Here is a 22,689-nt window from a genome sequence, read left to right as displayed (position 1 = left end):
AAAGATCAATAGCTAAAACATTTAAAATTACTATTCTTCTTAAAATACATGTCCAGTGCTGTTGAATCTGTACTTACTTCAGCAAATGCAGGTGTGATTATCATAGACAAACAGCTCAGGGTTTGCACAAGTTCTTGCTCCTTTGAACAAATTATTTTGATTATATACATGAAATTAAAATAATCATTCATATTTTTCTTACTTATTCTATAGTAAATATGCATTAATTTGAATCCTCCCCCAAAAGGTCCAATATAAGCAAGTCTCCATGCTTTCTTCTCATCACTAATTTCTATCCATCATCCAGAAGGTTTCTAACTTCAGGATTAGGATAAATATCCATGATTCCACTAGATTTATGTATCTCTAGGTAAAATGCATTTAAAAATAATACCAATGGCTACACAAATGACTTCTGTGACCCTTTTCTAAATTAGCTCAAAACTAATGGCAAATGAAGCATACTATAGACACAGTGAGGTAGACAGGAATTTAGGGTTATTACATTCCAACAATTTTGCCCATCAAAATCTCACTAAGTTTGAAGAAATCTGTCAAGAGGAAGTGATCATCTTTATGTACATACAGCCCCATTTTGCAGTTTCTTTGGATCAGGCTTCTTTCGCACGGTGGTAAAGCTCCATTCAGGATGAGTATTATTTTCCCTGCTAGTGGATTCCCTAAAAAGATTGCCAAAGATATTTCTGTAAGTTCCTAAATTATTAAGCTTGGTGAGAATACCAATCAATGCCGTCAAACCCTGAAGAGAAAGCTGTCCCAATGCACACACAAAAAAATGAGTATAAAAAAGTATTTGATCTCAGTTTCAGGTAGATACTACATTTTACTGAAGAGTAGCAGTGGTTCTAAACTGTTAAGTATGCATCACGATCACATGTGGAGACCTCTTACCATATATAAAACCCTGTACTTAACCCTCCCCCACTGACTGGATCAGCTTCACCTGTAGTGTGGGCTGTGATTTTTTGTTTTTACGGTTTCATGGGCAACTCTCATGGGCAGCTAAGGCCAACAACCATTAGAACAGGGTACAAAAACTATCCTGGTATTTTTTATGCCATTCAAAAGTTGGGCAATTTCTCATAAATGCATGACTCTGAGAGTATTTCAACCAGTGGAGGAGTAAATTCTGGTATAGCCTACAGACTTCTCTAGTACATTTCCCCGAATATAAGACCTAGCCAGACAACCAGGTCTTATTTTACTATAAGATGGGGTCTTATATAATATAAGACAGGGTCTTATATTAATTTTTGCTCCAAAAGACGCATTAGAGCTGATTGTATGGGTAGGTCTTATTTTCGGGGAAACGGTATAAATGAAGTGATAGACTTAGAAGCTAAAATGTTAATACAAATGCTGCAGTTAAAAAGCAGTGCAACTTTTTAGGGGGTACAAATCATATATAAATAAACACAGCAGGTCCTCAAATAATGTCATTTCATTATAATGTTGATGAGGAAAACAAAAAATTGATTCTTGGCCAGGGCAACTATCTGTGTGTAATTTGCACGTTCTCTGCATGCCTGTGTGGGTTTTCCCTGGGTCCTCTAGTGTCCTCCCACATCCCAAAGATGTGCATGTGAGCTGACTTGGTGTGTCTGAATTGTCCCAGTCTGAGTGAGTGTGGGTGTGTGTGATGTTCCCTGCAAGGGAAGGGTGTCTTTTCCAGGGAGGGTCCTGCCTTGTACCCTATGCTGCTGGGAGAAGCTCTGGTCACCCCAGACCCTGAACTGGAGTAATCCGATTGGAAAATCATTATCTGAATTGTTTGTATTCATCTTTCTTAAATGTATGTACAGCTCACATTTATTTCAATGCTTTATTTAGAAGTTTAGTGATGTTTTTGTGACCAGAAATATGTCTTAGGAACTTAACTCTTGTTTCTATTGATTAACGTATGGAAAAATTGGTTTTGTTGTAAGACATTTTCCTTAACATTAGTTTCCAAAAACCTATTGACAACATTAAGTGAAGACTTACTGTATTTAAATGTACCAGTCTGATCATGGTTTGGTCCATGGCCAAGAGGTAGGAAAGGCCTGCCGTTCAGTTCTCCAGAGGGATTTTGCAGGTTGCCAACAAAGTATGAGAAAATATAGCCCCTTATCATTTTGAGCAAACTAATAGGACACCTTTAATCAAATCTTGTTCTAAAATTTTGTAATATACTCATTTATCCACTAGGGGATAGACTGAGACCATTTAAAACTACAGCAATTCACTTCTAAGAAAAACATGTTTTCAAATTCATTGTACTCCACAGATTGTGATTTTAAAAGATCTTCATAGTTTCTAAAGTGAAACTTTAGAATATAGATTATATTTTATGCTAGAGAAAGCATACTGAATCATAGTTTAAGGATATACAATATTACAACAGGCTATCTAAATAAAAATTAAATAATTTGTACATACGAATCAGAGCCCTCAGAATCAGATTCATCATCACTGTGTCCTTCTGCCTTCCATCTCTTAAATCGATCTATCAGTTCAGTCAGATAAGAAGTCTTCTTTGAATTTTTTACAATGAATTTGTGTTTCAGAAGTTCTTTAGCTGTAGGACGCTAAGGAAAAAATGAAGTATGCATGAATGTTTCTAGACTATGGTGGTAAGAAATTATTTCAGTTTTTAAATTGAAAAGTATAAAAGCATGTCTGTATACATGAGGACAACTAAAATGCTATAGGACAATAGCTAATTCTATTTTTAACTGGCTCAAGGCAATCAAATTAATTTCACTGCTTTGGTTAACAGTTTGTTAAAGCCCAATGGGCAAAAGGTGGCCTACCTACCAGCAAACTGGCCTTCTCAAAAGCAGAGAAACACATGGGAGGATTTTGAAAATAAAGTAAACATTGAAAAACATTTCAAAATAGTGCTTTAAAATACTTTTATTATAGTTATTGCAAATTGAAAAAATGGTGAAAACTAGTAAGGCTGTAATTTTGTTATTAGCTGAACACATTGTATGATCCCAAGATTAATTTATACTGCATCTAAATACAAATACCAGGTGCTGTAGGGGATATTTCCCTCCTATTATTTTATTAATATCAGAATATTCATTATTAACTTAAAAATAGTAACATCAAATTTAGACAATTCTTGCATATTTCTAGTTTCTAGAAGTCATCAGGCAGCTTTATTTTATTTTTCAATTACAGTTGATATTTAGCATTATTTTATATTAGTTTCAGATGGACAGCATATTTGTTAGACACTTATATAATTTAAGAAGTGATCCCCTGATAACTCTAGTACCCACTTGGCACTATATAGAGTTATTACTATATTATTGACTATATTCCCTATGTTGTACATTAAATCACCATGACTATTCTGTAACTTCCAATCAGTACTTTTTTTTTAAATTTATTGGGGTGACAATTGTTAGTAAAATTACATAGATTTCAAGTGTACAACTCTGTATTACATCATCTACAAATCCCATTGTGTGTTCACCACCCAGAGTCAGTTCTTCTTCCGTCACCATATATTTGTTCCCCCTTACCCTCATCTCCCACCCTCCACCCCCATTACCCTCTGGTAACCACTAAACTATTGTCTGTGTCTAGGAGTTTTTGTTTCTCATTTGTTTGTCTTGTTCTTTTGTTGTTTTTGGTTTATATACCACATATCAGTGAAATCATATGGTTCTCTGCTTTTCCTGTTTGAATTATTTCGCTTAGCATTATACTCTAAGATCCATCCATGTTGTCACAAATGTTCCTGTATCATCTTCTCTTACTGCAGAATTGTATTCCATTGTGTATATATACCACAACTTCTTTATCCATTCATCTATCGAAGGACATTTTGGTTGTTTCCATGTCTTGGCCACCGTAAACAAAGCTGCAATGAACACTGGAGTACACATGTCTTTATGGATAAATGTTTTCAGATTTTTTGGTAGATACTGAGGAGAAAAATTGCTGGGTCATATGGTAATTCTAGTCGTAATTCTTCGAGGAACCTCCACACTGCATGCCGTAACGGCTGCACCAGTCTGCATTCCGACCAACAGTGCATGAGAGTTCCTTTTTCTCCACAGCCTCTCCAACACTTGTTACTATTTGTCTTGTTGATGGTAGCCATTCTGACTGGGGTGAGGTGATAGCTCATTGTGGTTTTTATTTGCATTTCTCTGATGATTAGTGATGTTAAGCATTTTTTCATATGTCTATTTGCCATTTGTATGTCCTCTTTGGAGAAATGTCTCTTCAAGTCCTCTGCCCATTTTTCAATTGGCTTGTTTGTTTTTTTCTTGTTGAGTTGCATGAGTTCCTTGTATATTCTGGATACTAGCCCCTTATCGGAGGCACTGTTTGCAAAAATCTTCTCCCATTCAGTTGGTGGCCTCTTTATTTTGTCAATGGTTTCTTTTGCTGTGCAGAAGCTTTTAAGTTTCATATAGTCCCATTCGTTTATTTTAGCTTTTACTTCCATTGCCTTTGGAGTCAAGTTCATAAAATGCTCTTTGAACCCAAGGTCCATAAGTTTATTACCTACGTTTTCTTCTATGCAGTTTATTGTGTCAGGTCTTATGCTTAAGTCTTTGATCCATTTTGAATTAATTTTAGTACATGGTGACAGATAGCAGTCCAGATACATTCTTTTGCATGTGGCAATCCAATTTTTGAAGCACCATTTATTAAAGAGGCTGTCTTTTCTCCATTGTATGTTTTTAGCTTCTTTGTCAAAAATTATCTGTCCATATTTATGTGCTTTTATTTCTGGGTTCTCAATTCTATTCCATTGATCTGTGTGTCTGTTTTTCTGCCAATACCATGCTGTTTTGATTATTGTAACCCTGTAGTACAAGCTGACGTCAGGGAGTGTGACACCTCCAGTATTGTTCTTTTTTCTTAAGATTGCTTTGGCTATTCGGGGTCTTTTGTGATTCCAAACAAATCTGATGATTTTTTGTTCTATTACTTTAAAAAATGCCATTGGGATTTTGATAGGGGTTGCAATAAATCTGTATATTGCTTTGGGTAATATGGCCATTTTAACTATGTTGATTCCTCCAATCTATGAGCACCGAATGTCTTTCCATTTCTTTGTGTCTTCTTCATTTCCTTTAAAAAACGTCTTATAGTTTTCAGCACACAGGTCTTTCACAAACTTAGTTAAGTTTATACCTAGGTATTTTATTTTTTTTGCTGCAATTGCAAAAGGAATTGTCTTTTGTATTTCTTTTTCTGATATTTCATTGTTAGTATATAGGAATGCAATGGACTTTTGTACGTTGATTTTATAGCCAGCAACTTTACTGTATTCGTTGATTGTTTCTAATAACTTTTTGGTGGAGTCTTTAGGGTTTTCTATATATAGCATCATGTCATCTGCAAAGAGTGATAATTTAACTTCTTCATTCCCAATTTGGATGCCTTTTATTTCTTTCTCTTGCCTGATTGCTCTGGCAAGGACTTCCAACACTATGTTGAAAAGCAGAGGTGATAGGGGACATCCCTGTCGTGTTCCTGAACGTAGAGCAAAGGGCTTCAGTTTTTCTCCATTAATAATGAGATTAGCAGAGGGCTTGTCATATATGGCCTTTATTATGTTCAGGTATTTTCCTTCTATACTTATTTTATTAAGTGTTTTAATCATAAATGGATGTTGTATCTTGTCAAATGCTTTTTCTGCATCAATTGATATAATCGTATGATTTTTGTCCTTTATTTTGTTTATGTGATGTATCACATTGATGGATTTGCGGATGTTGAACCATCCTTGTGCTCCGGGGATGAACCCCACTTGGTTGTGATGAATAATCTTTTTAATGCATTGTATTTGATTGTATAGAATTTTGTTTAGGATTTTTGCATCTGTATTCATCAGAGATATTGGTCTGTAGTTTTCTTTTTTTGTGTTGTCCTTATCAGGTTTTGGTATCAGGGTAATGTTGGCCTCATAAAATGAGTTAGGAAGTACAGTCTCTTCTTCAATTTTTTGGAAGAGTTTGAGCAGGATTGGTATTAGATCCTCTTTGAAGGTTTGGTAGAATTCACTAGTGAAGCCATCTGGTCTAGGACTTTTGCTTTTGGGAAGGTTTTGGATGACCGATTCAATTTCGTTACTGGTGATAGGTCTGTTTAGATTTTTAGTTCTTCATGGTTCAGCCTTGGAAGACTATATGTTTCTAAGAACTTGTCCATTTCTTCTAGGTTATTGAATTTGGTGGCATATAGTCCTTCATAGTATTCTTGGATGATCCTTTGTATTTCTGTGGTGTCCGTGATAACTTCCCCTATTTCGTTTCTGATTTTGTTAATTAGTGTCTTGTCTCTTTTTATCTTAGTGAGTCTAGCCAAGGGCTTGTCAATTTTGTTAATATTTTTAAAGAACCAGCTCTTTGTCACATTAATTTTTTCTATTGTCATTTTGTTCTCTATTTCATTTAGTTCCGCTCTGATTTTCGTTATTTCCTTTCTTCTGCTGACCTTGGGTTTCACTTGTTCTTCTTTTTCTAGTTCTTTAAGGTGTAAGATGAGGTTATTTATTTGGGATTTTTCTTGTTTCTTGAGATAGGCCTGTAATGATATAAACTTCCCTCTTAAAAGTGCTTTCACTGCATCCCAAAAATTTTGGTAGGATGTATTTTCATTGTCATTTGTTTCTATGTATCTTTTGATCTCTCCTCTAATTTCTTCTTTGACTTGATAGTTCTTTAAAAGTATGTTGTTTAATCTGCATGTATTTGTGTTTTTTTCCCGCTTTCTTCTTGCGTTTGATATCCAATTTGAAAGCCTTGTGATCAGAGAATATGCTTGGTATGATTTCAATCTTCTGAAATTTGCTGAGGCTGATTTTATGTCCCAATATATGGTCTATCCTTGAGAATGTTCCATGTAAACTAGAAAAAAATGTATAGTCTGATGTTTTAGGATAAAGTGCTCTATATATGTCAATTATATCCATTTCATCTCATGTGTCATTTAGGGCTGCTATTTCGTTATTTATTTTCTGTTTGGATGACCTATCCGTAGCTGTCAATGATGTATCTAAGTCCCCTAGTATAATTGTGTTTTGGTCAATTTCTCCCTTTAGTTCTGGTAGTAGTTGCTTGGTATATTTCGGTGCTCACTGATTGGGGGCATAAATATTGATGACTGTTCTATCTTCTTGTTTTATAGTCCCGTTTACCATTATGAAATGTCCATCTTTGTCTCTTGTTACCTTTTTCACCCTGAAGTCTGTTTCATCTGATATCATTATGGCTACACGTGATTTTCTCTGGGTACCATTTACTTAGAGCGTCAATTTTCACGCTTTCACTTTGAGTCTATGCTTGTCCTTGTAGTTGAGATGTGTCTCTTGAAGACAGCATATGGTTGGGTTTAGGTTTTTGATCCAATCTGCTACTCTGTGCCTTTTTATTGGTGAGTTCAGTCCATTTACATTTAGGGTGATTATTGGTATGTGAGGATTTCCTGTCATACTATCTGTAGTTTTCTGGTAAGTCTGTGTCTCCATTGTTTCTTTGCCTTTTTGTTGTTGTCTATTATTTCTGTGTGGTGGTATTCTATGATGTTTCCCTCTGTTTCTTCTTTTATTTCAGTATATATTTCACTTCTGGATTTTTTTTGAGCGGTTACCATTAAGTTTATGTAAAAGAAGTTTGATATTTAGAGTATTACATTTTATTCAGCACGCTTACTTTTTCCATTCCCATATTCCGGTTCAGGCCTTTACTCGCGCCCTTTTTACGTTTTGGTCGCCACAAATTGTCCCTGTAAATGGTGGTCGAATAGCCTCCTTTAGTATTTCCTGCAGTTCAGGTCGTGTATTAGAAAATTCCCTCAGCTTCAGTATGTCTGGAAAGGTCTTTATTCCTCCTTTGTATCTAAAGGATGTCTTTCCTGGATATATTATTCTTGGCTCATAATTTGTCTCTTTCAATAGTTTGAATATTTGGTTCCACTCCCTTCTGGCTTGTAGAGTTTCTGCTGAAAAGTCTGATGAAAATCTAATGGGCTTTCCTTTGTAGGTTACCATCTTCTTTTCCCTGGCTGCCTTGAGGATTCTTTCTTTGTCGTTGATATTAAACAGCTTCAATACAATGAGCCTTGGAGAAGGCCTTTTGGGATTGAGGTTCCAGTTCTGTCCACAAGTTTGGGAAGTTCTCATTGACAATTTCTTTGAATATATTCTCTGTTTCCTTCTCTCTTTCTTCTCCCTCTGCTATGCCCATTATTTTTATAGTGCTCTTTCTGATGGAGTCAGAAAGTTCTTGTAGACTTCTTTCATTTCTTTTAAGTCTCAAGACTCTTCTTCCATCTGTGTCATTTCCAGGTTTCTATCTTCGATGTCACTGATTCTTTCCTCCATCTGGTCAACTCTACTACCTAAGTTGGCTATTTCATTCTTCATTTCTTCTATTGTGTTCTTAAGCTCCAGAAATTCTGTTTGGTTCTTTTTTAAAAATTCAATCTCTGTCGTAAAATGCTCATGTTTTTCTTTGATTGTGTTTCTGAGTTCATTTAACTGCCTTTCTGTGTTTTCTTGCATATCGTTGAGTTTTTTCAGAACTGCAATCTTGAATTCTCTGTCATTTAAGTCACATATTTCCTTATCTTTAAATTCCTTTTCTGGAGACTTTTCACTTTCCTTCTGAGCTGTCTTTTTGCCTTGGTTATTCATGGCAATTACTGATTTATTATTTCTCTTCCTAGACATTTACAGGAGTGGCTTCTGAAGCAGGTTGATAGGAAGAGGTCTTTCTATTGTTTTCCAGTACTTGTTGGTAGAATGTTTTATTTTCTCTCTGTCTCCATTTTTTCTTTCTCACACAGTAGTGCTATGTTTTCTCTGCACTATTCCATCTTCTCACCCAATGTGGTATTCCTTGGGAGACGGGCTTCTCCTCTGTTAATAGTTCACCTAGGTCACAGCGCACAGTGTCCGTGTAGGTATTCCGAGATCTTCTGAAGTTCCAAAGCTCTTCCTTCACCAGATTCAGAGCCCGTATGTTCAATAGTTCTGTTTACTCCTGCAGGGATCTGCCCAGATAGGTGGGGCCAGGGGTGGGGTGAGTTGTGAGAGGTGGCCCAGAGCAATGGCGGCCACCACCACCACTGCCGGTCCTGCTTCCACAGCTCCCTCCCATTTGCCGGAACTAGTTTGACTGCGAATCTGTGTCTGCGGCCCACAGTGCTCAGAACAGCAAATATTCTGTTATTTTGATCTGACACTGCTACTATTCTGCCTTGTGGGCCATAAACGGAGCCCTAGCATTCCGAGTTCTTCCCCCTCCCACAGCTGCGGTAGTTCCGGGATGCAGCGAGCTCAGAGCACTGAGCTAGGTCTGCGTCCTGCGCCTGCTCAGCTCCGTCTCTGGACTTCTCCCTTCCCTCCTCCCCCGTTCGTGCGATTTGCCCACCTTTAGGTCAATTCAGTATTGGGCCTATTCGTCTTGCCTGTCTGCTGTGCAGGGAGTCCTTTGTGGAGTTATAGTTGTTCGATTAGTTGTAAATTCCAGGGGAGATTCACAGAGGCTCACCTCACGCCGCCATTTTGATGATGTCTCTCCAATCTGTACTTCTTAATCCCACTTCATCTTTCTCACCCAGCCTCCCATGCTCCCTCTCATTCTGCAACCGTCAATTTGTTCTCTGTATCTCTGAGTCTGTTTCTGTTTTATTTGTTCATTAATTTTATTCTTTAGATTCTACATATAAGTGAAATCGCATTGTATCTGTCTTGCTCTGTCTGACTTTTTTCACTTAGCATAATACCCGCCAGGTCCAACCACGTTGTTACAAATGGTTATGATTTCATTCTCTTTTATGGCCTAATAATATCCCATTGTATATATGTACTACATCTTCTTTATCAAATAGTCTATTGATAGGTATTTAGGTTGCTTCCATATCTTGGCTATTGTAAATAATGCAACGATGAACATGGGGGTGTATATATCTTTTTGAATTAGTGTTTTAGATTTCTTCAGATAAATACTCAGAAGTGGAACTGTTCAGTCCTAAAGTAGTTCTATTTTTAATTTTTTGAAGAAGTTCCATTCTGTTTTCCATACCAGCTGCACCCATTTACAATCTCACCAAAAGTCAGGCAGCTTTATTTTAAAAGCAGTAAAACAATTGGAATCAAATTTGCCAGGTAAATGAGTGGAGCTCACTGGACTTCAGGAAAAGAATACAACTTCATGTTGGAATTTCTAAACATTAATTTAAAAATAGTGAAATGCAAACATAACTTTTCACAAAAAGTAAAAACATAGTTGAATAAAAATCACTGTGAATAGTTAGTTACACATATACTTTAATGATGATATCCTGATAAATGAATTTTATTTCTCAAATTTCTTTCCCCCTAAAATAGAAAATGATCAATAGAATAAGGAAGAAGCTAGGGGCCATGAAAAACAGAAAAAGACAGAGGGAAAGGAGAAAAAGAAGTAAGGATCTTGTTAAGATCTGAACAAAATTAGCAATATAGAGGGAAAAACAAGGTTCCTGGATGGATCTTAGACAATTTTCACATGCATTGTATTCCTCAATGTTGAGGGGGGGGGGGGAAACCCAACATTTGTTCTATGTAGATGTAATAATAAATAACAGTAGTGATAGGAATATATACTCACAAATGATGGATCTTTGTTCAGGCAAGCATCAATAAACTCCTTGAAGGACTTAGTAAAGTCTCCAACAAGAGTTGGAGGATTGTTTTTTGGAATAAGAAACAGAACTCTCATTGGATGCATATCTGAGTTAGGTGGCTCTCCCTTGGCTAGTTCAATAGCAGTAATTCCCAATGACCAAATGTCGGCCTAAAGTAAAAGAAAGAAAAAAAATTACTTTGAAATTCCATTCCAACATACTGCCACAAAATAGCCTGTGGAATCTAATGGTCATACAATATTAAAGTATCTCAAGAAATGTGAAGTTAATAAATGTTTTATTAATAAAATTCATTTAATTAAAAAATTATCAAATTCCCTACTTTGTGCCAAGTACCACATTCTAGGCACTAAGGATTCAGGTGGTGAATAAACCACACAAAAATCCCTGCTCGCCAGGGGCTTATGTTCTAGTAGAAGAGAAAGATAAATAAATAATACGATGTCTGATGTTGCTAAGTTCTGTGAAGAAAATAACTCAGGATAAGGAAATAATAAATGATGGGGTCAAGGGGCTGCAAATTTATACAAGATGTCTAGGGAAGACTACTCTGAGTAGGTAATGTTTAAAGCAGAGACGTGATTGGGATGAAGGTTATTCCAGATAGAGGGAAGGACAAGTGCAAAGGTCTTGAGGCCACAGTGTACTTGCTATGTCTGTGGAACAGCAATAAGGCCACCGTGACTGAAGCAGATAAAATGTAGAGGAGAGTGATAGGAGATAAAGCTGCCAAGGCAGATGGGACAGATCCTAGTGAGCCAGGTATGTGATAGTAAGGACTTTGGATATTATTCCAAGTGGGATAGAAGGAAATTGAAGGGAATAGGGTCTGAATTTACCAGCATCAAGGGGAACTTAATACTTTAGCAGCAACATTTGACATAACTCTAGCTTTAGAAATAATTTAAAAGGAAGGAAAATTAAGGCAGAATTGGATAGTATGTTACAGAAAACTTATTAAAAACAAAAGTTTTTTTCAAAACAAACAAACAAACAAACAGTTTATGCAGGTAAGGCTTTACTTTTGAGTCATAAGCCGACTGTTGAATAACTTCAGGAGCCATCCAAAACGGTGTTCCCACAAAGGTATTTCTTTTAATTTGTGTATCTGTCAGCTGGCCAGCAACCCCAAAGTCAGCAAGTTTAACATCTCCTTGTTCTGACAGCAAGACATTGGCAGCTACGGAGGGAAAAACAAACAAACAAACAGACAGAAACAAAAAGTGAAAAGAACCTCAGCTTCTTCAGAATGCATCTATTTTTCTCAGGCTCATATTAGACTTTTGTATACCTTTTATATCTCGGTGAATTTTCTTTTCTGAATGCAGATAGTCCAGACCTTTCAAAATTTCCTTTAGCATGGTAGCGATCTGGAACTCATCAAATGGACCAGCTCGCAGCTTAGAGAAAACACACATACACATACATGTATGAAAGTTTGGAACAATAAAGTTCAAACTTGATATTATCTTTGAAATAAAAGAATCACTTAGACGTATGAAGCAGTTCTGTTTATTAAAGCAATATTTAAACCAATGAGAAAAAATTTAAAAGGTGAAGAAAGAGAGTAAAAAGTTAAGTCAAAGGGCTGGAATGGATTTAAATGATTGTATTTAATCTTGAAAGATATTAATGCAGGCAGTGTTACCTGTATGCTAGCTCCAAATACTGAGGTTCTTAAATATTTACATTACAAATTTAAGATATGCTTAAATGATGACAAAACTAGCTTGTTTTTTGTCAGACAGGAAAAGAGAAATCACCTACTTGAATTTTGGCATTTGTTTAAAATCAATTAAATATTTACACTGAACTGATTTTTAGCGCAGAATTGTCCTTAAGATTTCCACAGCAACCCAATTTGATCATATAAGTCAGCTCTAGCACAGTTCCTAGCATTTACGTATTTCAATAACATTGTGAAAGCATAGAGACTTTTGGGGACTCAAATTTAAAACTTAGACAGGAGAATAATAATTAAACTATTCAGACATTAATTGTAAAAAAAAAATTATCAAATCATGGAGGAATATGGTTTCTCAAATAAAAGTAACACATTTCCCTTTATTTCCCCACCCATGTACCAAAGCCAGTATTCCAACTGGAATACAAGGGAAGCAATGATTAGGTTTCAGAGAACTTGTAATGGAATATCTGAAAATCGCTCTTTAAAATAAATGGTTATTTTAAAATTCTGGTACCTCATAAAGCACAAACGGTAGACTGTACAATATTATTACAGGAAAGGGTGGGAAACTAAAGTCAGAGTTGAGGTAGAGTTCTGTTAGCTGGAAGGAGGGAAGAGGTAGTGAAAATCAAACATTGACCACTCTGCCTCACACTGGGAGGGATTCACAACCCTTTGGCACCTTGTGTATTTCATCTTTCATGAATGCCATATTTATTCTGAATAAAGGGCGATTTCATGTTGAACTTGAACAGCTTAAAATAGAACCCATATTTTGGTCTCATCATTTAATATTAACTGTGGTCTGGATATATAGTGTACTCTAAGGACATCTGCAGTTCAATAGGTGCCTTTCCCGGGTAACATTGTCTATTTACTTTCAAATCTATAAAATTTCAGCCCAGAAATTTCTATTTAAATTGGAGTGATTAGATTCTGGTCAAGATGGTGGAGTAGGTCACTTCCTCCCACCACCACCTTAACATTACAACTAAAGAACAGAAAAACCGTCATTGAGAATTGCCTGAAATCTAGCTGGACAGAAGTCCTATAACCAAGGATATACAAAAGAAACCACCTCAAGACTGGTAGGAAGGGCAGAGACGTGAAACAGGCCAGTCCCACACCCATATGTGGCAGTTAAAAATTGGGATGAATATTTCGGCTGTGGAGGTACTCCCTGAGGAGCAAGGGGTCCCAGCTCCACACCAGGCTACCCAGTGCAGGGTTCCAGTGCCAGGAAGTGAAGTCCTCACAACCTCTGGCTGTGAAAACCAGTGGAAATTCTGGCTAAGTGAGACAGAGGTCGGCTGGAGTCCCAGAAATTCCTATTAAAGGGCTTGTGCAGGGATTTACTCACTGACAGACTCATTTGCTCTGAGCTCCACCACTGGGGCAACAGCCCAAAAGGCACTAGGGACAAACAGGGAGGAACTTAATTGTCTGGCTTCAGAGTGAGGACTGGAGGGACAGCTTTCTTCCAGACAGAAGTGCCAGCAGTAGCCACTATTCTTTGTTGAGCCCACCTCCAACCGTGCCTGCACACTCAGGCGGTGCCAAGTCTGAGTCTCCACCAAACTAGCTAACATAATTCCCTCCACCCTGGTGATTCCCTGAGATCCCACTCTACCCAACTTGCAGACACACCCAAGCCACTTCCAGCAGCTTTTCCATACAAACATCTGGTCTTGGCTTACGCTAAGGACTTTCCTAAAATCTCTCAAAGTTTCACAAACCCCTAACAAGCAGCATCTGGACTCAGTGTGTCCTGTACCTCTTGCTAAGCAGTCCTAAGGCCAGCACTAGTGGCAGCTTAGTCACTCCCAGGCACTTCCAACTCAAGCACAAATGGCAACCATGTGCCAATCACTTTGCAGCTCATACCCAGTGGCCTCAGGCAGGACAGGCAGTGGCTAACCTTGGCCCACACCACAGCCCCGCCAAGAGGCCCCCAAACCAACACACCCATTGGCCAGCTTTAGAACACACTACAGCACCACCCAACCACCTCCACAAATGACACATCCAAAGGGAAGACTTGGCAGGCAACAGAGCCCTGCTAAAGTAAGTCCTGCTCCGTGGAGTCAGCCCCTGTACAACAGCTCCTCCACTGTAGTCACGGCCAGTCCACACAATCAGTCAGCCCGTGAGTCAGTCCCTCCCATTGATGCAACCAAGGATCAACTACAACAGGAGGGCAAACACAACCCATACAAGGGACACACCTGGAGCACCTGGCTCAGGTTACCAGGGAGACTGTGCTACTGGCCCCCACAGAACACCTGCTACATAAGGCTACTCCACCAAGACTGGGAGATGTAGCAGGTCTACCTACTACATAGAAACAAACACGGTAAGGCAGCCAAATGAGGAGACAAAGAAACATGTTCCAAATGACTGAACAGACCAAAGCTCCAAGAAAAGAACTAAACAAAATGGAGACCAGCAATCTACCAGATGCAGAGTTCACAACACTGATTATAAGGATGCTCAGTGATCTCAATGAGAACTTCAACATGGAGATAGGAAACATAAAATTGGATAGAAAACATAAAAAAGAACCAGTCAGAAATAAAGAATACAATAACTGAAATGAAGAATGCATTAGAGGGAATCAACAGTACATTAGAGGAAGCAGAGAATCAAATCAGTGATTTGGAAGATAAAGTAGCAGAAAACACCCAATCAAACAGCAAAAAGAAAAAAAATAATCCAAACAAAAAATGAGGAGAGTTTGAGGGGCCTCTTGGACAATATGAATTATACCTACATTTGCATCATAGGGGTACCAGAAGGAGAAGAGAGCGAGCAAGGAATTGAAAGCCTATTTGAAGAAATAATTGATTGAAAACTTCCCTAACCTGGTGAAGGAAATAGATATACAAGTCTGGGAAGTGCAGAGAGTCCCAAACAGATGAACCCAAACAGGCCCACACCAAGACACATTATAATTAAAATGCCAAAGGTTAAAGACAAAGAGAGAATAGTAAAAGCGGCAAGAGAAAAGCAGTTAGTTACCTACAAGGGAGCTCCCATAAGACTGTCAGCTGAGGTCTCAACAGAAAATTTGCAGGCCAGAAAGGATTGGTACAAAATATTCAAAGTGATGAAAAGCAAGCTCCTACAACCAAGATTACTCTACCCAGCAAAGCTATCATGTAGAATCAGAAAACAGAAAAAGAACTTCCCAGACAAGAAAAGTTAAAGGAGTTCATCACCACCAAACCAGTATTACAAGAGATGTTAAAGGGACTTCCTTAAGAAGAAGAAAAAAAAAATGTTTAATAAAATGGCAATAACTACATATCTATCAACAATTACTTTAAATGTAAATGGATTAAATGCTCTAATCAAAACAGAGGGTGGCTGAATGGATAAGAAAATAAGACCCTTACATATGCTGCCTATAAGAAACTCATTTCACATCCAAAGACACTCATAGACTGAAAGTAAAAAGGTGGAAAAGCTAGTTCATGAAAATGGAAATGAAAAAAAAAAAGCTGGGGTAGCAATATATATACCAGACAAAACAGACTTGAAAACAAACACTATAACAACAGACAAAGAAGGACCTAGTATCCCACTTCTAGGTATGTATCCAAGGAAACCCAACACACTAATTCAGAAAGACATATGCAGCATTATTTACAATAGCCAAGACATAGAATCAATCTAAGTGTCCATTAATAGGTGAATGGACAAAGAAGAAGCGGTACATATATACAATGGCACATTACTCAGCCATAAAAAAAAAAAAATGAAAGCTTGCCATCTGCAACAACATGGATGGACCTAGAGAGTATTATGCTGAGTGAAATAAGTCAGACAGAGAAAGACAAATGCCATATGACTTCACTTATATATTGAATCCAAAAAACAAAATAAACGAACAAACGGAAACAAACTCATAGATATAGAGAACATTTTGATGGTTCCCACCTGGGAGGTGGGTTGGGGGGATGGGTGAATGTGGGAAGGGATTAATAGATACAAATTGGTAGTTACAAAATTGTCATGGGGATGTAAAGTATAGCTTGGGAAATACAGTTAATAATATAATAACTATGTATGGTGTCAGATGGGTACTAGATTTATCGGGGTGATCACTTCATAAGTTTATAATCAGTATGTTGTACACATCTGAAAATAATATAATATTGTATGTCAACTCTAATGGAAAGAAAACTGAAAACAGTAGTGATTAAAGTCATTCTAAAAGGTGAAAATGGCATATTATTTTATTGATTGCTGGCAATGAAATTCTGAGATACTACCAAATAACTGAAAGGCAAACATCATACTACTCAAGATTAGTACTTAGTATCACTGATCATAAAATGTTGACAGGAACAGAGGAGGTATACTCTTAGTTACTTAAGAAATTGGGCAAGGTCCATATAAGGGGCACAAGCTATCATTCTAAAGAACTTCTAAAACTAGCCTGGATAAGCCAGTGTATTCCCTAAAGAATTTAAAAATACATATTTAAGTAAAAACAAACAAAAAAGGTGTCCTAAAGATCCATTAGCTTATCTGGTATATTTGAGTCCAGTGTAAAATTCAGTAGATGTAAAATTTCAACTAACTGGGCACTGGAGGACGATGGGAGAAGAGACTCTGTGGTGGGGAAATGGGAATGGAGTGCTGGTACAGTTGCGATATTCTGGTTCATTATCAGACAGAAAACTATCCCAAACCTTATGGTTAAAATGTTTCCTTAGCCATGTTGATAATGATTAGAAAAGGAGAAAAAAGAGAGCTGGAAAGAAGGAAATTAAAGTAGATGGACAGAGATTGTTTTTCATTCCCAATGCAACCCTAGGAGAGACAATGCCAAGATCTTGGTCTACTGTACTTGGAGTACATAACTGAACTTCTCTCCAAAGACTGAAGACTGTGCCATGTCTCTAATAGCTAATACCTCTGTCTCCAGGGCAGTATACCTTTGCTGTCAACTGAGGATATGCAAGAGAGGGACATTTTCTCTTTCAAAGAATGTATACTTATGTGTTCTGGAATTTTCCTGACTTCTAGCCTGTTCCTAATGCAGCATGTTCCTAATGCAGCATGCCTTCACTTTTTTCCTTCGTATCCATGTTTTATTTTCTTAGTCATATTATATGTGTTTTGCTGTAACCTACTGCCAATTCTTATTGAAGAGAAGCGAGGTATAATAAATCCAATAAAACGTCATACAGTATACTCAAAGTCTGTTGACATGCAACTAATTATTTGCAAGAGTGGGAGAGAATCTTGAAGTATACACTATACAATGTTGACATAAATTACAAGTCGTAGTCATATTCCATTAGTCAGGTACTAGTTTAAAGTGATAAACACTCTGCTCAGCATCCTTCTTGTTCTCTCTTATTCCTGACAGCCTAAGCCTCTAAGCCCAATCTTTTATTAGGTTCCCCAAATGATAGCATTCATTTGTGTAGGACTATACATGGAGAAGAAATGTCTCATCACTTGGTCTCTCTACAAAGTCCAGTTAAATGAGGTTTATAAATAAATTGAAATATTACTAAATTTTAAAGCAAGAAAAATAAAACTAGAGATATTACTAATCTAATTTCTTTATTTTACATTTGAGGAAATTAAGGCATACAGTTTAAATGGCTTGCTCAATGTTAGGTAGCTAGTCCATGGCAGAACCAGGACTGGGACCTAGGTCTCTTGATTTTTAGCTATTACAAGGTGAAGAAAATTTTAAGTTCATTGAATTTATGCAAATTGGCATTTGTTCTATTAGACAGAGATCAGAATGGCAGTATGAGCTTAAGATCTCACAATCATTTCATTCAGAGATCTCATAAAACTGACCAAGCTATTACTGGGCAATTCACATTGTATTAGTTAGGGTTGGGCCAGTATCCAATGCTTAACATTGCTATCAGTGATCCTGATGAAAGCAGTGGACCAGTTTGTCAATACCTACAAAACCAGGAGGCGACATGGTGAGCTCCTTGGGGCACGAGATAAGGTAACTGATAGATTTGGAAAGGGCTCTTACTGTTTAAAGGAGGATTGGAGAGTAATTGTGAGGCTTCTTGTGAAGCTAATGAAAAGACTACTGTATAATAAAACTATGTGACAAGACAAACAGAAATGAGATCATTGAACTTCAACAGGAGAATGAGATATGACTCTATATGAATGAAGGATTATTATACAAAGAAACACCAGTTGTGTTTTCTCACTAGAGAGGAGAGAGAAAGAAAAATTGAACTCTAGCTTTAGGATGTAAAAATTAGATTAAACACAAGGAAGGATTACTTAAGTTAGCAACTGATTAAACTAAATGGAATTCCTAGGAGGAGATGAGACTCTTCATCAAGTTTAACTACCATTTCTTTAGAATGGTTTAAGTATGGTTCTGTCTAAAGGAAAGAAAAGCTCTTATGATCATTTCTGCATAGGATTATATGAAACTCTGAGTTATTGGCAGTCAGGATTAAAACCTTTTAAATCTATGTAATTTTACTAACAATTGTCACCCCTATAAATTTAATAAAATAAAATAAATAAATAAATAAATAAAATAAAAAAATATTTAATCACTTTCAGTTAGGAAAACTCATCTCCATTTTAAAAAATAAGAATGAAAATGTTACTTGATGATCTTAATCATCAAAACATTATTTTTAGAAACAGCATACTCTATAATTTCAAAGGCAGAAGCATACTAATAATATATTTCATGTAATATTAAAGATGGAAGATAACTTAAAAATAACTCAGTGCAACTTTTTTGTTTTATAGGATATCCAAGTCCAAAGTATTTATGTGTTTGGTTCAGTCACAGATTTAGTTATGAATAGAGCCAGCCCTATAACCTCAAACTCCCAGTGGTCATTCCAGTACAAAAAGTTGCCTCTAGTAATTCATATTGAATTTTAAATACAATGAAATCTTAAAGATTGTACAGGGGGAAAAAAAACATTGATAGACTCACACTAATTTGGGGAAAACAACCAGTGTTTCTCAGAGGTATTTTGGGTGTGAACACATCTTCATGGGGTGGAACGTTTCCTGAACACTGCAGGATTTTAACATCCTCATTCCTGCTTACTAAAATGGCTATAGCACTTTCAAATCATTGTAACAACTAAAAATGCTATCACATTTCCAAATGATCTATAAAGGAGCAGAGAGAACTCTGTAGAGAACTGAGTCTACAGGCCAAGAGCCACTTTTAGTGACAGTTACCTGAATTACATGTTTTTAAAAATCTAAGAATACTGTTTTTTCAGGGATAAGTTTGCAACGCAAAACTCTAAACTGACAGCAACTGTCACACATTCATTCCTAATTTGGGGGGGGGGTTGATTTTATTAAGCTATTTGCATTTCTTATACACTCTAAGAATGTCAGCCACATGTTCAATCCTGCAATACAGCTAAATCTACATAAGGGTAGTGGTCCTGAAGAAAGAATTTAATTTGAATATATTAACTAAAGCAACTACTTACCTTGCCCCAAAGCCATTGCTTACTCCAATTAAAAGAAAAATAAAGTTAAAGTATGGATGTGTATATGTGTGTGTGTGTGTGTGTCTGTGTGTGTGTGTGTGAGAGAGAGAGAGAGAGAGAGAGAGAGAGAGAGAGAGAGAGAGAGAGAGAGAGACAGAGAGAGACAGAGACAGAGACAGAGAAAGAGAGAGAGAGATTATTTCAAAATACTTACAAGATCCAAAGCTGAACCGCCACCCAGGTATTCCATTATTATCCATAATTTTGAACCCTGTAAAAGCCATGAAACATAACATTTATAATTACAAACCTGAGTCAAATAACATACTAGCATAAATGTTAAATCTGATATACTAATGTACTGGTTTTAAAATATAGGTTTAAAATTAGGTGTTTAAAACCCTGACTATATTTTTCCATAGAACATTACAAATGAAAGTAAAGTTCTGAGTCTTGACATTTCCCCAAACTTATTTAACTTTTGATACAGTTAGATGAATAACAAGTTATTGTTTCCTATTGTAGAACTATTAGCAATTTTTATAAAACTCGGAAAAACCCCATATAACTTTAAATTATTATTTCGAACGACAATATTGAAGGGAAAAGAAAGATACATTAAAGAATGAGAAAGTAAACGGAGATTTGTAGAAATTTTGAATGGGGCTTTAGAGTGAGGACAGTGGATATTTTGCCTTATTTTACTTTTTGGCTTTTGTTTTAATATACTTTAAACCTTTTATCAGCCATGATTAATGGGCATTTTTGGTACATATGTGAAACCTAGGAAGAATATTGTGCTTCTGCACAGGTAAATGGATAAGAGAAAGGGAATATATAGCTTAAAATGAATATGATTACTCCAGGTAGCGTTAACTCATTATAAGTTGTATAAGAGGAAATGGGGCTCATAGGGGGAGTACATATATGTGAATTCCAAAATAGTTGTGCATGTGTGCGTGTGCACACACACATACATACACATCACTCAGCACTATCAGATAAAAATTGGAATAAACTATTGTATCATTTTTCTTTCTTCTTTCAACTATAGCTTGAAATCCTAGGGATACCTCTCTCTCCATACCATTTCATGACTGGTATTCTATGAATTTTTGTGGGACCACAGAGTTGACTGGAAGAGGAATGGTTGGTTTTACTATACTCCAAGTAAGCAAGTTGTGAACGGATTGTGTTCCACAAGTCCATTTTTACATAAGATGTTTGGAATTTGGAAAGCATTTTCCCATAAAAATATTGTCTAATTTCCTGGGTAGTCCCCCAAAAGACAATTTAACACAAAGGTATCCACAGTAGAACATGAAGAGTAGCAGAGAAACTATTTATACCATAACAATGTTTCTAGGGGAAAAATATATTCAGAGTTGTGTTTCAACTTGGGATGCCAAGAACACCTTTCTCATCTTTATAGTCCCAGCTGTGGGATGAAGATTTTCAAGCTACTGCTGGTAGCTCTCAAAGTCTAAAATCTGTGGGAAGTACACAGGAGCTCCATTCAAAATGTCCAAGCATCTCCCTTAAGCTGGGGCTTTATTATGGCAGACAATAGATTCCAGTAACAGGATGATGAGTGTTTAGTGAAATTGTAGTGTGGAATGGGTTGTGACCTAGTGTTAGGGACTGGGGAGGGAGGGCTCAGTTAATTTAAGATTAAAGGATTCCTCCTTTCTTTCTTGATATCCACATTATGTAGGATGTAAGAGAAAGAGAGGAACAGTGTGCCCTCCCCCCAATCTTGGAATCTACTGTCTCCTGTCACAGCAGGCCAGCTTGAACTGAGGAAAGAGCTGAGAGTCTTTGTTAATAGCAGTATCTACAGTAGGAAAGAGAGGAAATAAATCCCCATTATGGTGGGCAGAGGAGAGGAGTTCCAGGATTGGTTTATGTTAACTCTTTTTTATGTATAGAAATTACACACCCCAAATCTGATAATTATGAACCCGATGTGTCTTTATGCTCTTTGAAAGAGAAGAAAAAAGTGTCTCCCACAACGCTGTATAGCCTGAGAATTTTTTCTTCTGCCACAATTTGTTTCTAGTATGTACTATATACTACCTTATGAATTCAGAGTGCACCCCATTCACCTGACATTTAAAAGAAAATGAAAGGATCTTATAAAACATGTTTATCTGTTTTGCAGTTCTGCATGAATGAAACCACCTGTTTTCCAAGTTTAAAAACAATGTGTGTGTGTGTTACCGATTCAAAACAGAAACTTACCAACCATCTGTTCTTTACTAAGAAGTATTCATAGAAAGCTTAAACTGTGATTAAGGTTATAACTAAGCAACTTCCAGATCTGAAAAGAAGGTTTCTTCCTAGCAAGCTAAGTTTTTCAGTGGAACTAGGACTCTTCTGAGACAGGCAGAGAACTAGAGCGGCCTGGTAGCTTTTCTGGCTGCTTTCTTCTGATCACCACTTCCGGAGACAAGCCTTACTGGAGGATGGTCATAGGTCTGGCCATTCAGAAGATTGCTAGGCAGGCATGGGAACTGAAGCAAGGCCTGAGTAGGCACAGGCATAAATGGCGAGCTGGTGAGGTTCCTCTCTGCTCAAGGAAGCTTAACCTACAGAGGCTCTTCTTACCAGTTCCTTGTTCACAGCAGGTCTCAATGAAAACTCCAATCACAAACAAAACAAGACCAAAAAGTCTAGATCCTATGTTTGTAATTTTTTGGGGGACTACAACTTCTACCTTTGATTTCTGGTAAAAGATGTTTGTGTTGGAGAATGCAAGTAAGTATGTTTGGTTTGCTTTCGAATTATTTAAAAGGCTAAGATGATATCTACATACTGGTTTACAATTCCAGAAGAGCCAAGTGAATGGAAACCATAACA

General features: G+C 36.9%; 1 protein-coding gene across 2 annotated transcripts in view; it reads right to left on the bottom strand.

Annotated features, from left to right (window-relative positions):
• Positions 1-22,689, bottom strand: part of STK26 (serine/threonine kinase 26) — a 64,108-nt gene that overhangs the window by 3,032 nt on the left and 38,387 nt on the right. For both annotated transcript variants that reach the window (XM_019719511.3, XM_019719512.3), the window contains exons 4-10: positions 20,045-20,101; positions 11,960-12,068; positions 11,691-11,848; positions 10,632-10,817; positions 2,440-2,588; positions 587-680; positions 78-140 (exon numbers count right to left, since the gene is read on the bottom strand). In XM_019719511.3, coding sequence (XP_019575070.1) covers positions 78-140; positions 587-680; positions 2,440-2,588; positions 10,632-10,817; positions 11,691-11,848; positions 11,960-12,068; positions 20,045-20,101 — 816 coding nt within the window. The remainder of the gene's footprint in view (positions 1-77; positions 141-586; positions 681-2,439; positions 2,589-10,631; positions 10,818-11,690; positions 11,849-11,959; positions 12,069-20,044; positions 20,102-22,689) is intronic.

This window comes from Rhinolophus sinicus, chromosome 18, assembly GCF_057876585.1.
Source record: "Rhinolophus sinicus isolate RSI-liver-muscle chromosome 18, RSI-T2T, whole genome shotgun sequence".
Classification (NCBI taxonomy): domain Eukaryota; kingdom Metazoa; phylum Chordata; class Mammalia; order Chiroptera; family Rhinolophidae; genus Rhinolophus; species Rhinolophus sinicus.
This window is presented reverse-complemented; position numbering and strand designations above follow the sequence as displayed.